The sequence below is a fragment of the Lampris incognitus genome, chromosome 14, assembly GCF_029633865.1.
Source record: "Lampris incognitus isolate fLamInc1 chromosome 14, fLamInc1.hap2, whole genome shotgun sequence".
Lineage (NCBI taxonomy): Eukaryota > Metazoa > Chordata > Actinopteri > Lampriformes > Lampridae > Lampris > Lampris incognitus.
The window spans coordinates 14,590,135-14,607,342 of record NC_079224.1 but is presented as its reverse complement, the minus strand read 5'-3'; the positions used below and the strand labels follow the sequence as shown (position 1 = coordinate 14,607,342).

At 42.3% G+C, this 17,208-nt stretch overlaps 1 protein-coding gene across 1 annotated transcript in view; it reads right to left on the bottom strand.

Moving 5' to 3' along the window:
- Nucleotides 1–17,208, bottom strand: part of mfsd14a2 (major facilitator superfamily domain containing 14A2) — a 36,267-nt gene that overhangs the window by 15,952 nt on the left and 3,107 nt on the right. The window contains exons 3-7 of the mRNA XM_056292801.1: nt 13,784–13,846; nt 12,453–12,580; nt 10,232–10,346; nt 5,210–5,428; nt 4,137–4,250 (exon numbers count right to left, since the gene is read on the bottom strand). Coding sequence (XP_056148776.1) covers nt 4,137–4,250; nt 5,210–5,428; nt 10,232–10,346; nt 12,453–12,580; nt 13,784–13,846 — 639 coding nt within the window. The remainder of the gene's footprint in view (nt 1–4,136; nt 4,251–5,209; nt 5,429–10,231; nt 10,347–12,452; nt 12,581–13,783; nt 13,847–17,208) is intronic.

Genomic DNA, 17,208 nt, shown 5'->3' with positions numbered 1-17,208 from the left:
AGCTATTCATGAACATGTTCTTTTTTCCAGCATGCAATCAACTTTAGCCAAATCTGTGCAAGAAGGCTATACAGTTTGTTTGAGTAAAAGTGTTACATCTACTCATGGAGTGCTAGTATTCAAGTTGACTCTTTGTTATAAGAGGAGGAACCCAGTAACCACCAAAGAAACAAAGCAAACCATGTGAGGTCCAAAAAAATCTTTATTTTAACCTCACACATCCCATCAGACTGGATTCAAACACTTGCTGAGGCACTTGCAATAAATGAGACATTTCATCCCTCTGCCAGCACAAGAACATGAGGTACACTTATTAGATCTGCAACTACACACCCCTGTTACTTGAGACAATGTATCTCTTGTGGAAACTGTGCTCCACTTGACGAAGAGTTCCTCTCCTTCGGTAGTCCAACCCCATTCAATGACAGGTGGACAAGGGAGTTGTAGCAGGCTGTTTCCCCACAGCCATCCTGCCTGGAATGTAGCTCTCAACAGATGCTGTAGAAGCGCATCCTGACTTGGGGGTAGGTCTCTCAGCTCATCATTAACTGAGTGCTTGAACAGCTGGAATCTGAGCTCATCTATACTGACACAGTTGTACAGTCCAGTCTTGTTGTACCAGCTCATTACCCAGGGCTCAATAACTTCCATGCTTTCCTTAACTGTCTCGATACTAGGGCAGCAACTTAGTCCTCTCAAAGCAGCAGTGAGTTCTGTGGACTTACTGTGGTTTATCCAGGCTTTGTATTGAGCAGTCTTTGAGTGGCCAAAGAAGGCGCTCACAGAATCACAGCCACTAAAAGAATGGAACACAGGCATGGCATCGGCCACATCTCCACCAAGCTTCTTGTGTGCTTCTGTGATTGAGTAGAATTGGCGTTTGCCAGGAACTGCAAAGTCAACTATAAGTTGCAAGTCATTACATACTGATAGGAACTGTGTAGTGAACCCTAGTAGGATGACTACCACATCGGAGTCGACTGTTCTAACTGTAACTGACTTGATCCCCTTGTTTAGCATGTGCATCACATGGCAAACGATGCGGTTGTCAGCCTCCTCAAGCATATCTATGCTGTCATAAAGCTGGATCTCGAAGCTTTCGCCGAAGTTTGCAAGCACCTTTCTGCCGTAGGTGATGCTGATCTCCTTGTCCCAGTTCCACGCTTGTGCCTTAGCAATCCTGGCGAACATTAGATTCAGGGCTACTTTGTTGTCTACATTAGACAGAAAAGCTTCAAAGAATTGCTTAGATTCTGGCATGGTGTCATTCTCACTGAAAGCCATCTGTGAACTACCTGCTGATCCCCGGTTCTTCCTAGTCGCAGTCTTGATACTCATATTCTGGTAGAGGTCAGCCACAATGTCAATACGATTGGCTTTCTTCTCATGACCGATCCTGGCAATGCTGTTCAACACTTTGATTACAAAGTCTTGGAATGTCATGCCTTTGGTGAGAGACTTTGCCATGATTCGTACTTGCACAGACAAATCTATCACAAGTCCTTCTGAGGATGTAGATTGAACTTGTACACCGATGTCCTTAAGAATTTGAGACTTTTGGCTATGATAAATATCTCCATCCTTTGTTGACAAGGCGTCGGGTAAACCTGAAATTGAAATGAATAGTTAAGCTAAGTGTAACTCTTGGGCTTACTGTCAAATCAATTAACTTGAATGTGAAATTGAATCAATGAATATCACTGTATTAAAAATCTGGTAAGACTTAAGTAACATCTAAAATATTTGAATAACTGACTTTATATCAATTAGTTTCACCTGTGAATTCACCACCAAATAACTTCCTTGTCTCTTCTTCTCTTGATCTGCAGGCCTCCTTCAGCTTTGCAAAGGTTCCTTTGGGTGGCTTGATTGCAGGGCTAGCGAGTTGGACTTTTGCACATGAACTTGGGAGTTTCAGGGCATTTTGTGAGATGGTTGCATTGACATCCTTCTTACTTAATACAATTTGCTCCTGCACAAACTGGTCATGCTGAGTTTTGCCGACTGTAAAGACAAAACTGGAGTCTTTACTTATGACATCTGGGAAGGGAATGGATGAGTTCAACCTCATGAACTGAGCTTCATCGAACGGGTTGGTAAGGATACCCTGGTACACCTTGAGTGTGTGGCTTGAAAATGTTTCCTTGAAGGAATCCAGCATTTCTTTGTGCCCGTGTGATGGATCTTGACCTTCGACCTCATCTAGGTAGCGCTGGATTTCGGGTAGCGCAAGTTCGAGTTTCCTGAAGAACTCTTGATCTTCCCGATTGATGATATCGACATATCCAGTGTCAGACTTGATGACCTTTATGTTATGTTCCTGCTTTTGATCACATGCAATCTTTGAGAATGGGTTGTCTCTGGTGTTTACTGTGAAAGAGCCTGAAAGAAATTCCTTGAACAAGTATGGGTGTCTCCATTTGAGCTCTTTGAGATCCTGAAGAAACACTGATGCCCATCTGGCATAGTGTGTATGATCAAGTGCAAAGAAAAGAGGAATGAGCTGCTCAAGTGCACTGATCATCATGATGAAGTTTGCCTCTCGAAAGGATCTTATGAAGATAAGAACCTTCTTGATTGTGTCAACAACATTGTTCCAGTAGTGAAACATGGGGCTGTTTTCATTGGCCACCCAGTTACTCCAAGTCAAACTGTTGTCCTCTAGACGTTTTGCCTGAAATGCTTCATCTCTCTTCTTGGCCAGCACCACAGCCAGGAGTTGAATACAGTATCTAGCCTTCTTTATGGAATTCACATCGCAGACAGCAGTTGTCAGACCTGTGATATTCAGATTAGCTGAGGTTAAGATGGTATCAAGGCCAGTTCCTTTTATCAACTGCCCAACACAGACAAGAGAAACCTTCTCAAGGTGCAGCCCACCCATGAACGCGAAGTATGAATGAGAAAACTCTTCCCCCATGGCCCACTGTATCATCTTCTTGATGGCATAAAGGGGCTGATCGGATCCACCCACTGCAACCTGGCCTGGGTTAAGATATCTTGTGTATGATACTGCTATTCTCATGACATGGAGCTGAAGACAACTAAGATATTTTCTAAACTCATGATTCGTGTGTGTATTGTGCTTCAGGCTTTATAACATAGGCAGCGAATGAGATTCATGTCAAATATAGCTTTTTACAACCTTCAGGAGCTGATACGTGAAACGTGACCAGTAAAAATTAGTTTTCTTAAAATATCTGAAAAAGTAAAGGTTTTGGGGTATATGTTTGTTCATAATGCTTATATAAATGTGGTGCTTCTGCTTCTTTTGAGCCCATGATCAGCTCTCTGCGACATTCAGGAGCCGAGATACTGATTTCCAGGCCTAAAAAGTGGGCGTGGCCATTTCAGAGACTTCCCCCACCTAAAATTTTGGGCTCCTTGCATTTTTTTCTTTATTGGACTCTAAATTAACAGAAAAACATAGGCTCAAATGTGAATGACTTTTTGCAGCCATTTTGCCTTAACTGACTAGACTATCAGAAAAATCTAAACTGTTTCAGTCTCTCTCGCTTTAAAACGCATTGATTTTCTGCACTACGGTTTGGCTGAGACATCCAATAGATTTGCTCTAATCATTCACATACTGAAATGAGCTGGTCAGCCAACCTGATGATGAATTCTCTTAGCAGCATATGTGAAACTGTGTGGCTGGCAACTTCTCATTTGTACATAAATCAACCTCAGTGCTATGCAGCATATGCAGTTTCAGCCTTCTCATTAACAACAAAGATGGCAGACTATGCAGCCAACACAACATTATTGTCCCTCTTACAACCCATGTCGTTCCCTAAAAACCTGATTATTCTGGATTCTGCATTTCTCTGCAGAAACTTCCCCATTTCCCCCAAACCACTAGCTCGTAACAAAGGAAGGAATTCAGTTGGTATTGTTTTGTGAATACACCCAGTTTACAAATGTCATCTTTGTTGCTATCACAACTGCTTCCTGGAATGAGGAGCACTGCTCCATTAAGTCAGACAGATATTAGATGCGATGGCCTGAGGTAGCAAGCAGCACATGCATGTCAGCAGTTTGTGTAAATAGTTTCTGCATTTCACAATCAGCAGTGGTGAGACCTTTCTGAAAGGCTTAGCAAGTGAACAAGAGTCAGAGAGAAGGAGCAGGGTTACCTGTCTGAGATAGAGGAAGAAGCTGGAGTACTGGCCGGCCTCAGGGAGGTAGGAGAGGAACACTGTGATACAGATGAGCAGCACTGTCGAGTCCTGGCCCACCTTGCGCAGAGACTGGCAAAAGAGAAAAAAACAAAAAACAAAAAACACATGACAAGCTAGTTAAAAATGTCACAACTACAGGACGGTGACAACTTCCGTCAATACCATGATATCTTTACTAGAGATCTCCAAAGCATTGGCATATTACTAGTATCTCACCACTAAGTAGTAACTTTTACATGAAAAGCTAAATTAGAAGCTCAAATGGAAACGAATTTGATGATTGTTTTCCTCGAATAGAAAAATTGAATCCTATAGCTAGAGATGTTGTTTTGTTGTAAAGCCCCCAGAGGAAAATTTATAATTTGTGATACTGGGCTATATAGATAAAACTGACTTGACATGTACTCTTAGGCCCACCCCTCAATTCAATGACGGTTGTCCCTCTTCACATACATGGCCTCCGACTCCCCATTCAAACCAGCATTCCTCCCTATCTAGGATGCGCAAATCCTCATCCTTGAACGAGTGGGATCTGATAGGATGAGGACCTTGCAAGGATGAGGATGTGGTCATCCTTGATAGGGAGGAACGCCGACTTGAACGGGGAGTCAAAGAGGCCATCTGTGTGACGAGGGAAGGACTATCACTGAATTAAGGGGGCATCTTAAGAGTACATCTGTCGCCATCTTACAACGCTGTGATTACAGCCATTCCCCAATCCTCAGTGAATAGTACACATGGCCATTGTAACTCTAGTTAATGGTCATGGCAATTTACATATGAAACCGATTATTGGTTTCGGTCGTTATGCCACTGTATTGTTTATAAGAGTGGGGATACCTGCAGTCAGTTGAGACCGAAGAGGTCACTGAATGATGAAACATTTCTCTCAATAAACGCTGTGTCCAAAATCCAAATGAACTGATTCAACTTTGTGATTTCTTTACCTGGATTATTGAGCATGCATAAAGATGTAACTAAATGGCTTAACCTTACATTATAATCTAGAACAGACTATGTTCACTCACAGCAAAGGGGTCAGCCTGCTCCCAAGAGATGGGTGCTCCCCATGAGGCTGGTCGCATCTTCTCTGGTAGGGACTCTGGCACAGCCACCAAAATGAAACAGATGTCTAGCAAGGCAATGGCTGTGGCCAAGATCACCACCAGTGTGTCGCCGTAGGCCACCGACAGGTAGGCCCCAATGGCTGGACTGGTCACCAGGCTAGCTGCAAAGGTAGCCGACACCTGAGGGAATGTAAATGAAGTGGAGACAGAAGGAGAAGCAGGGTTCGTCAGTTACTAATCTGACAACAAATTGTTGGAACTACAACAGTCCCCCCCCCCATTTTGCCCGTGTCCCATTTTGTTCTGTGGGCGTATTCATGTGGATAGCTTTTTGAAGATGTTTCGCCTGATGAGAGGCGATATATCCGTCTTCACGGATATATACCAAGTCCAGTTGCACTCGATTCAATTCCTTTGGATAACCATGACCTGGATGAATGAGAACATTCACAGACATGTGCTGTTGTTAGTGTGAATTTGCGAGGTCTAACAGGTGGGTGAATCCCTCTGCATGTCTGATCTTGTTTTTGTTTGCAATTTTTTGATACCATACTGTGTGTGTAAAATGTACTAGCTGTGAAATAATAATTCCTCACTGAGGACAACATACTATTTTGTGTGGCTTGGCTTGATTCCATACCACATTACCACAGGTTATGTTACACAGTACTTCATTGATGCATGGAAGGAGATTATCCTCTCTCTTGCTCCTCTCCAATAGGAATTTTTGAGCATACAATGCTGTGATTGCAGCTATTCCCCAATCCTCTGTGCCTCGTACACATGGCCATTCTAACTCTAGTTAATGGTCATGGCAATTTGCATATGAAACCGATCCGTTGTTTTCTGTTATTATGCCACTGTATTGTTTGTAAGGGTGGGGATACCTGCAGTCAGCTGAGACTGAAGGGTATGACGCTAGAAGGCACAGACATGGTGGACATTTTACAAGCACGGACCAGGTAAAGCAACTCCTTTTCTCCTTATTGTGTAATTGTTCTCTGCATTTCGTAGCAGCTTCGAATTCTATGAAAGAAAGAAGCAACTACTATGCTCTGTTAGTAGCCATAAGACTCAAGAATGTATTCAGCACATGTAAATGGGCCTGTGCCCACCAAAAACGCTTTGGTGGACACAGGCCCTAACTTGACCATCACGCAACATGCAGCAAACTTGTCCTGGCTATATACAAGATTATTTTTTTTCTCTTCACATTATGACAGTTATAAAGACACAGACTAACTTAGTAAGGTTAGACTGCTAATTTTTCATGCACTTAGTAGGGCGAGTGAATCTTATCTTTCTTTCAGCACTAAATATATTTTGCATCTAATTTCTGTATAGTTAATTTAAAGTCTGTTTTTCAGGTCAAAACTGACACAAGAAACAGACTGAAAGGGGGGCACCTGGCTGCATGTAGGCGAATATCAATAAATGGACCAGCACCAGAGGCATGTCGATATGCACAGGTGGTGGAGCTCTTTGAAAAACCTAAACACGCTAAAGATTTTCTTTTTACTTTGTCTTCCTCTTCCCATGTGGGTAGATGGAGGACATTGGGAAATTAAAAGAAATACGCAACGAATCAAAATACTGTGTTAGAGGTAACACTATTTGTTTGTCACATGTAGTAAGCCATTTTATGCTGGCAGGTAATGCCGGCCACCACCACAAGTATATCTCAGACCTGTGTGAAACACTGCATGTTTCCCACATAATATAAATCTGCATGTTTCCCACCACATAAAGGGGTGGGCATTATGTGGGTAATATAAGAGCTGTCCTTAAATTCATGGTTTGGTTTGCGGGTGAAATGTGGCAAAGCGTAGGTCCATTATATTATTCTCTCTCTCACACACACACACACTCCAGTGATTCAAATAAATTCTTTATGAGACAGTACAAGCCTGTTTCATGCCATAAGCAATCATCAGATGGTTGTTTTGAATGTCATACTTCTCCCTTCCCCATTGGACGTTGTGCATGTGATTTGCATGATGAGGAAATAAATGGTATGTTCTTTCCCGAGTAGCTTTATTGACAGCTGACGATTGCTTATGGCATGAAACAGGCTTGTACTGTCTCATAAATAATTTACTTGACTCACTGGATTATTTTGCTCATTTGCTGAGCATTGTCTCTACTGTTAAGTGTTTCTTTAAACAAAGTTTTATATATATATATATATATATATATATATATATATATATACACACAATCCAGTGAGTCATGTAAATTCTTTGAGACAGTACAAGCCTGTTTCATGCCATATATATATATATATATATATATATAACTTTGTTAAAAGAAAGTAGAAAAAGTAGCTTTATTGACAGCTGATGATTGCTTATGGCATGAAACAGGCTTGTACTGTCTCATAAAGAATTTACTTGACTCACTGGATTTTATATATATATATATATATATATATATATATATATATATATATACACACACACACACACACACACACACACCAACCAGCGAAAACATTAAAACCAACTGGGGCCACTGCCATCAGGGAATAGCGTTGCCATGAAGGGGTGCACCTGGTCGGCAACAATGTTTAGGTAGGTGGCACTTGTCAAAGTAACAACCACATGAATGCCAGGACCCGAGGTTTCCCAATAGATCATTGCCCAGAGCATCATACTGCCACCATCGGCTTGCCTTCTTCCCATAGTGCATCCTGGTGCCATCTCTTCCCCGGGTAAAAGACGTATACGCACCTGGCTGTCCACATGACTTAAAACAAAAGATGACTCATCAGACTAGGCCACCTTCTTCCATTGCTCCATGGTCCAGTTCTGACACTCACGTACACACTGTAGGCACTTTTGGTGGTGGACAGGGGTCATCACGGGCACTCTGACCGGTCTGTGGCTACGCAGTCCCATATGCAGCAAGCTGTGATGCACAGCGTGTTCTGACACCTGTCTATCATGTCTAACTTTTTCAGCAATTTGAGCTACAGTAGCTCTTCTGTGGGATTGGACCAGCCTTCACGCCCCATGGGCATAGTGGTTTTACTGTTTTGGCTGATGGGTGTATGTGTGTGTATATATAATCCAGTTTTTGACAAGTTGACAAGGGTGACAGACAGCAGTGAAGCAGGTGGAAAACAAAGAGCATATCAAGCCAGCTAGAAAAATACATTTCCATGAAACATGTCCATCGCCAGCAAATAACTTAATGATCAATTAGTACATCAGACTCAGTGAGTCCTCCATTTATCATATTTAATATGCAATTGTTATTTTGGCTTAAATACACTTGCCACACTGGCTGTTTGTTTTTGGATTACCAGTTCTAATTTCTGTGCAGAGCCGGCTGCTTGGCTGGATATGTGCGTCTATGTGTTGTGTGTCCAAGTCACTAGGCTTGAATTTTATGACGATCTGCTGAATGTTTGTGTTGTTCTCTGTTGCATTGTTTTTTTCTAGTTTGGTGGGATGGGTTGTCGGTAGGCTATACAATTTTTTTTTGTCCATGCAATGTGATGTGTTTTGGGGGGCTTACATGCCTGTATCACAATATGATTTTTGTGGTTACCAGCTGCTAGAATACCGTAGGCCTATAGGCTATGTCCATCCATCGATCTGTTAGCCAGTCTATCCCAAAGAACAGGATTGGACTCGTAGCTTACCAAACATTATGTTTATTTATAAAAGAATTGCATCGGAATCCTAAATCCGTGTATTTGCATGTTGAATTTTGAGGAAACCCACTTCCAAAGACATAATCTGTCACCCTATAAATTGATGTGTCGCAGTTTGGGTCTGTGATTAATTTCATATGGGTCGGGTGGGTACCAGCATGGGTGACATTACGGGGGGGGCATTTGCCCCCCCCTAATTCACTAAGAATAATTAAAATAATATATCACACAATGTAATTTAAAAATATACAAATATTATTTGCTGTAATTACACCTACGAGCCGCTGGGGGCAATGTAACGATCTGAAGCGAACCATGTTATCTAGCTATGGTAGGCTAATTGAAAATGTCCAAACGCGGTAACAAGTTGTTAAGTTATTTTACAAAGAAAACAAAAATCAATCGGGCTGAAGAGAATGAAAATGAAGAATCGCATCAGGACGATGATGTGTCTCTCACAGACAGGCAAAATTTCAGAGCAACCCGTGCGAGAAGTGGACAATGCAGAGATGCAGGTTCAGCAGCGAGAAGCAGGCAACGCCGTGGTGTTACAACCTGCAGCTCGAGATCCTATTCTTGGTGTAGGAAACTGTTTGAATTTCGTGGAGAACGGCTCCTACCAACCTATTCTGTTATTCCCAGCAACAGGAGTGAGGAGATTTGGAAAGAAATGGTATGTTACCTACCCGTGGCTTGAGTACAGCCCCGCCCGCCGCTGATCGGGCATTCTGTTACTCATGCCGCACATTTAGCGTTGCTGGCCACAACAAAGAAGAAACATTTCAAACGGTAGGATTTGAAAATTGGAAGAAGGCATTGGAAAAATTCGGCGAACATCAAAAATGCAACGCACACATTTCTGCAGCTACGAAGCTGTCCGCTTACATAAACTCATTAAAAACTGGCAGCGTTGCTTCCCAAATCAGTATAGAACCTAGCAAGGTAAAAAAATAAATAAAAAGAGTAAATGTGTTAAAGTTTTGTTACTTATCTAAAATACAAATTTGACATTGAAACCGCATGTTTTGTTTATTGCACACTAGTTGTACTTTTACATTGATACAATTATGTGATTAAAAAAATTTTTGCCCCCCCAATTTTGGTACCCAAATGTCGCCCATGGGTACTAGTATCGATTTTTGTTTTGAAGACAGGTACATTTTGAGTCGGGAATTTAATGTGAGCCTAACGGTCAGTTGCAGTTAGAAAAAAAAAAAGGTGCCCGTGCAGGACTCTACTCCCTATACTGCCCTTTAGCGGACTATATACACAAATACCCAATAAATAATTCATCTATAATCCAATTCAAACCCCTGCCTCCTTACCAAACCGTATGCCGTGCTCCTCTCATGCTCCTGGGTGATGTCCGCCACATAGGCAAAGATCACAGAGAAGGTGACGGCAAAGACACCGGACATGGAGATGACTGCAAAATACCACCTAAAGCACAGGGGAAATCATCTGGTCAGACAGGCACTGCCAGGAAAAGCAGTAAAGCTGAAGTAGGACAGTAATGACCGAGTGAGCAAACTGACAAAGAATATCCTTCGAGAGCATGGGAGCATAAACATCCATGGCATAAAACTGTCAATCGCCATCAACTGTACGTAGCACCCCATGACGAAGGACAATTTACATCACAAACATGTCAGTGAATTTGTTAGGATGAGGATCTTCTGGAAATTGCTGATTTGACTGTTACTAGACTTATTTCAAAGAACAAGCAGGAGCCCTTGCAACAATCACAGCCACCAACTGATACGTAGGGCCTAACTGAGGTTTTGTTCCTTCAGAAAAATAAACTAAAATCTAACAGCTACAGTCTCACATGTAATAATGGTTTAAAAACAAACACCTCAAACAAACAGCTGCAAATTTTTCAAAATATCCAACAACTCTGACGTTATTAAAGATGTAATCTGCAACATTTCTCAATTAACTAATAATTATTTCCTCCATCTGGGCTATGTAGTCAGGTTACACAATACTAGTTGGAGACACTCTAGTTTCTGTATACTGCAGTTGAAATTTTTTGGTGGGGTAGCACCCACTTGTACAGTGGCAAACGCGTTGGAAACAACTCCAGCAGGAAAAAAAGATTGAAATGTAATGCTGACGTGATGACGCTTCAGTCAGTTAGGTAATCAATATAACCGTACAACAATGCCGCGATGTAGTATGATGAGGTTTAGACCGCCAATGTTAGCTTTGGTTGAGGGATCACATTTTACGGGGGGGGGGGGGGGACTATTTGCTGGTGAGCTGATGGCACATGAACCACAATGGCTGCAACACCTTGTTTGGGGTGTGAGAAGATCAGGTGCAATCAATCTGACTAGCACACGTTGGAACGCTGTTCTACTGTAATATTGATCAACTGTCCAACAGAATCACCACATTGTCATCACATTTCAAATGGATAAAATAATGTAAAATCTTAGGGACTGCAGTCCCACCCCCTTTTCCTCCCCAATTGTAGCCGGCCAATTACCCCACTCGTCCCGGTCACTGCTCCACCCCCTCTGCCGATCCGGGGAGGGGCTGCAGACTACCACATGACTCCTCCGATACATGTGGAGTCGCCAGCCGCTTCTTTTCACCTGACAGTGAGGAGTTTCACCAGGGGGACATAGCACGTGGGAGGATCACGCTATTCCCCCCTCAGTTACCCCTCCCAAACAGGCAACCCCGATCGACCAGAGGCACTAGTGCAGCAACCAGGACATGTACTCACATCCGTCTTCCCACCCACAGACATGGCCAATTGTGTCTGTAGGGGCGCCCGACCAAGCCGGAGGCAACACGGGGAGTCGAATCGGGATCCCAGTGTTGGTAGGCAGGGACTGCAGTTTTAAGCAGCATTATTTTTAAGACACGCATTGTATTCCACATTTCTTTTGGTGTAAATCTCACTTATCGAATTCCATGATTAAGGATTCGAAACAGTTTCGAGTTCAAAATAAAGACCTTAATTTGTTGTGTGGATTAATGATTCTGTAGTATGCTTAATGTAATTTCTGAAATTCATACTGTGCCTTTAAGAGCATCCTTAATCTCCATCAAGGCCCAAGAGAATGGGTTTTTTTATTCTAATCAAACACTATATGAATCTTATTTATTAATCTGTACACCTCAACCAGAGACTGAGAAATAGTGAATTTAAACTACGTAGCTTTTGATTAGAAAATTAACCTGCATTTTGGCTCTTGCGGCGTTGAGAACCACTCTATTGTGGCAATTGTTTTTCAAAACAACAAATACTGTAATACACGATGACAGGAAGTGTAAAATAAAGAAAAGGTGTATTGTGTATGAAAATATAGAAGCTCTTAAGTTTGTTCCCCCCAATTTTCACACACAAACTGTATGAGTAATTTGTAATCTCTTCCAAATTTCCCAACCATTTTCAGACCAAAATAGAAACCTTGTTCCAGCCACAGCTGAGACCAGATGGAACAGGACTAGGCTTGCCCTGCTAGAAACAAGCAAGCTTAAAACCAATCTATGAAAATACAAGCTGAACAGTGACGTCAGTGTGGCGCTCACCATGGACTGATCTTCATCAGCGGGATGGGCGCGCACGTGAAAAAGACCGTTAGCAGCAAGAACGACTTGCGTCCCCATACGTCTGAGAGGGCGCCAATCAGAGGAGCACTCAGAAATGATAACAGGCCCTGGGGGGTGGGGGTGGATGTGTAGGGGGGGGGGACAGACAGAGACAGAGAGAGAGGTGATTTGATATATATGAAATGCATGACAAACGAGACATTCCTCGTTTTCCTTTTCATTCAGTGTGATAACTATGCATGTCAAATATCACATAAACAGGATTTTTCTATTATCATTATGACTGTTTCATTTCCATTTCTTTGGCAAAGCAGATCTAGATTTCATTTCATTTCTGGTCTTCCTCCTCCTTCTGTCCTTACTGGTTGGTGGAACTACAAGTGATATTGATGAGCTGTGGACACCAGGAGGAGCTGAAATTCTTTCAACTTTGGAATGAGGTTGAGCGCTCATGTCACGAGACTTAGAACAGATTAGGTCCCAGCGCTCAGTAAAGAGTGCTTAAATCAAAACCTTTCCATAGAAAATGAAAAACTGAGCTAGCACTTCTTTACAAGTCTCTGATGGAGACACGGCCAATCACGTCATCAGAGCAGCACGCACAGATTTATCTGTCAAATTTATGTTAAATTTATCTGACAAAGTTAATTTACTTGCGAATGATTACGGGTTGGCTATACATAAATGTTGGCAGTCCTGTGCTGTTAAAATGATCTTGAGCAGTATACTTCAAAAATACCAGTGATGGCATCAGGTGAAAGGACACAGTGGTTACAGGTAAACCGGACACTGGGCGTTTATTCAGCTCAGTCTGGCCCCAACAACCCCAAGTCTGTTTTTTTTTCTCCTTTTTTTGTGTGGATTTTTTGCCCATTTTTCTCCCCAATTACCTCACTGTTCCGAGCCATCCCGGTCGCTGCTCCACCCCCTCTGCCGATCCGGGGAGGGCTGCAGACTACCACACGCCTCCTCCGATACATGTGGAGTCGCCAGCCGCTTCTTTTCACCTGACGGTGAGGAGTTTCACCAGGGGGACGTAGCGCATGGGAGGATCATGCTATTCCCCCCCTCCCCCCCGAACAGGTGCCCCGACCGACCAGAGGAAGCGCCAGTGCAGCGACCAGGACACACACCCACATCCGGCTTCCCACCCGCAGACATGGCCAACTGTGTCTGCAGGGACGCCCGTCCAAACAGGAAGCAACACGGGGACTTGAACTGGCGATCATTGTGTTGGTAGGCAACGGAACAGACCATCACGCCGCCCGGACGCCCAACCCCAAGACTGTTTAACATGAAAAATCTCTTACCTTGACGCCATGAATAAGCCCATTCATCAGGAATGTATGTTGGGGGAATGTCTGGTGTAGTACCTACGGAACAAAAACACATAATACATTGTGAAGCTTAACAATCCAAACGGCGCTAGTTCATATTTTCAACAACAACCTACAGTAGCTGGTTCACCTCACAATGTTGACCAAACTACAATTAGGGTGAGGAAGCAAAAAAGGCTGACCACAGTGTACACAAATCTATAAACATGGCAAAATGCCCTTCAGACAGCGAGATTAAAAAGAACGGACCTTCGGCTGAATCGTGGGTGCTTAATGGGAAGATGACTACAAGGCACTAGTATTTATTGTTACATAAGATACTAAAACCCATGATAATGGAGTTTTATTTTGGATAAGCTGTAGGTTTTCAGCTTCTATAAAAATTATTTCATATGCAACCAAGGGTCCTGAGTCCCAAACTGACAGCCACAGTACAGCCATGAAAAACAGACTGAAAAAACCCCAGTCAACTCATGAAGAGGGGCTTGATTTTCCCGATACGAATTAATCTGTTGTCCAACATCTTTTCAGTGCCATTTTGTGCCGTAGGACTTGCTTTATTCTTTACACCAGCACTCATTTGTATGTTATATATCAGGCAGTTGAAATAATAATAAGATGAAATATATCAGTTTCCTTTTTGGATTCACACAGTAGAAGGTGTCTTGGTGGGTTCAATTCCCTAGACTGCTGTAACCATAGCAGCGTTCACCACGTGCCTCCTTCAGGGGGCAGGGTTGGACTCAGGGCAATAAAAATGGATTGGATTTGAACGTGTGAGTGAGTGATGGTTGAGCCTTAGCTCACCGTCTCTGTGCTAAATCTAACCCACCCCTGATCGTTCACCCCTGGTCACCTTACCAACAGCAGTATATCAGTCAAGACTGGCCCAGGTCAAAACATTCAAGACAGTGCAACAGCAAGCCTTGGTCCTTTCCCAGTCTCTTCCTCATCTGTCAAGGCCAGTAACAACGAAGCTATATACTATATCTGCTGTTGTTTGCCACTGTCAGAAAGCCCGCTCTGAGTTCAGAGTCAAGTGAAGAACGTTGTTGAAAGAAAAACAAAAAATTAAAAGTCCCCATTATAGATAACCTGAGATGGAAAAGAAAATGGGTACTTGGTGACATCTATACTTGAACAGCTGGGTTCTTCTCAAATGTTCAAGCTCTATAAATACTTTTTCTTCTTTTTGTAGAATATATATTGAAAGGATGAATAAAAACAGTTTTTGCAGACATAATTATTAGAAGCACCCCAAAGCAGCTGATTCAGTTTCAGCCAAAGAGTGGCATAGTAGTGAGACTTTTAAGTTCAATATCAAAAACCGTGTGTGAACATGTCCGATGTTCTAGTGCAAGAAGCCAAACTCATGATGTCCACATACTAGAAATGAGCTGAACTGTTGTGCTGACAAGGGGGAGGATAGAAGGTTCAGGAATGCAAATCAATGCGAGTTCAAAGTCTACTGCGTTGGTGAATGAATGGAAAGCATAGTGTGGAGGTTTCCTTGACATTGGTACAGGTACACGAACCCTTGGCTTAAAACGACCGGGATTTCACCCCTACCCTAAAATTACCATGGCTGGTCCAAATGACCTCCGGTTTTCAAACTCTATATCCTGTCAAGATAAATACCCAATTGCGATATTAATGCATTACATATGTTAGTATGTCTGTTAAGAAACTGACACCAAAAATTAAAATTTTAACATCTTTAATACTATTTTTCAAACAATTTAAAATGGCCAGTGCGCAACGCCTGTAAATACTGTAACGCCTTGGTGGTAGTCATGGTGCGTCTGTACCGGCGTCTGTACCAAGACATGTTGGCAGTAATCAAAAATCAAATTTAGACCATTTCTCTCCACTGTAGAATGCTAGTTTTTTTCTAGGACAGAGCAATGAAGTTCGCGAAGGAAATGATGCAACCAAAACACGCCATAAATCGCAACATGACGTGCACGATCACACAAAAATTACAAGTGGTCAAAACCGCTCATGGTTGTTTTAGGTAGATCTTATAACTTTTTTTTTGTGCAATTGGTCTAAAGCTCGTTTTAATGCAAATAGATGCAGCTTTAGGAGAATTCAGGGAGCGGCAGGTCTGTATCCCCCCCCCCCCCCCACAAAGTTATTAAACTTTGAAAATCCAAAATGGTCATAATGACCGCCTTGGTCGTTCTAGTATTCATTTGGAACTGAACAATAATAGAAGGCGTGGGGGGCAATAATGACTAAGGATATGAATACCCCCTCTTACCCTACCCTGAATGCAGTGGTAAGAACAGTATTGGTCAGGGCTGTCGCTGTTGGATACTAATGAAGCGGCGTTCTCTTTGAAAGCAGTCGTCCAGTCCCCCTGATTCCCTGGCACCCTCTCATTAGCCCAAAATGCAAATCCTGCCACTGCCCAGGGATCTTAAAAGGCAACCATCCCCAGGTAATTCAGGCCAAACTCATCACACATACAATCAGAACTTCAAACAAGAGACGGCGAGCAATATGTCCGAGCAGTAAACACTATGTGGCTTGAAGGCATTTGCATATCATTTGTTTTAGATAGGAGTTTCCCTCCAGAGAAAAAAGTAAATGTGACAGCCAGGGAAACAAACTGACAAATAAAAATCCTGGACTATTGGACTATGATGCAGTAAAATGTTTACACTTACACAATGATTCCTGCAAAAGAGTAAAGCACATTATACATTTAAATTACAGCTGGGAGCCATCTTAAAGTTATGATTATATTCAAACCATTACAATGCCATTATCAAGAATAACCTTTGAATAACACAACAGTATGAATTTCAGTTCTTAAATCACTTAAGTAATGTTCATTTTGTATAGCCCTAAATCACAATTGCAGTTTCAGAGGGCTATACAATCATAGTGAGAAACGACTAGATGAATCTCTCTATATCTCTCTCAGATAAATGATTTAGAAATAAGACACATCATAACTATAACCAGACAATTAGTGATAACCAAAAATCTGGGGTACAAAGGTATGGGCCAAATGGCCTCAACAGTTTTGTATTTCTGGATTGACTGAACTGATTTTCTTTTAAACATTAACCAATGACAATTTAGATCGCTACAGCAATCGTCCAAAAACTGAAATGTAACATTCAGTAATAACACCTCTCAATTTATGCCCATTATCTTTTCTAGCAAATATTTGCCTTGAAACAATAACCATCGTGCATGGAGGTGAGCTTGTGACATGGTTGCCTGGGCCTACATCTGTGCCATGGCCTGACAGCACAAACCACTGACCCCCTGATAAGCCTTTCAACAAAGAGCTGGTGCTCAACACAATATGCCGTTTGATGCGCTTTTCATATTTCTGTCCATTAGCGCCAGGCTAGCATCTGCCAACACACTCACACACAACA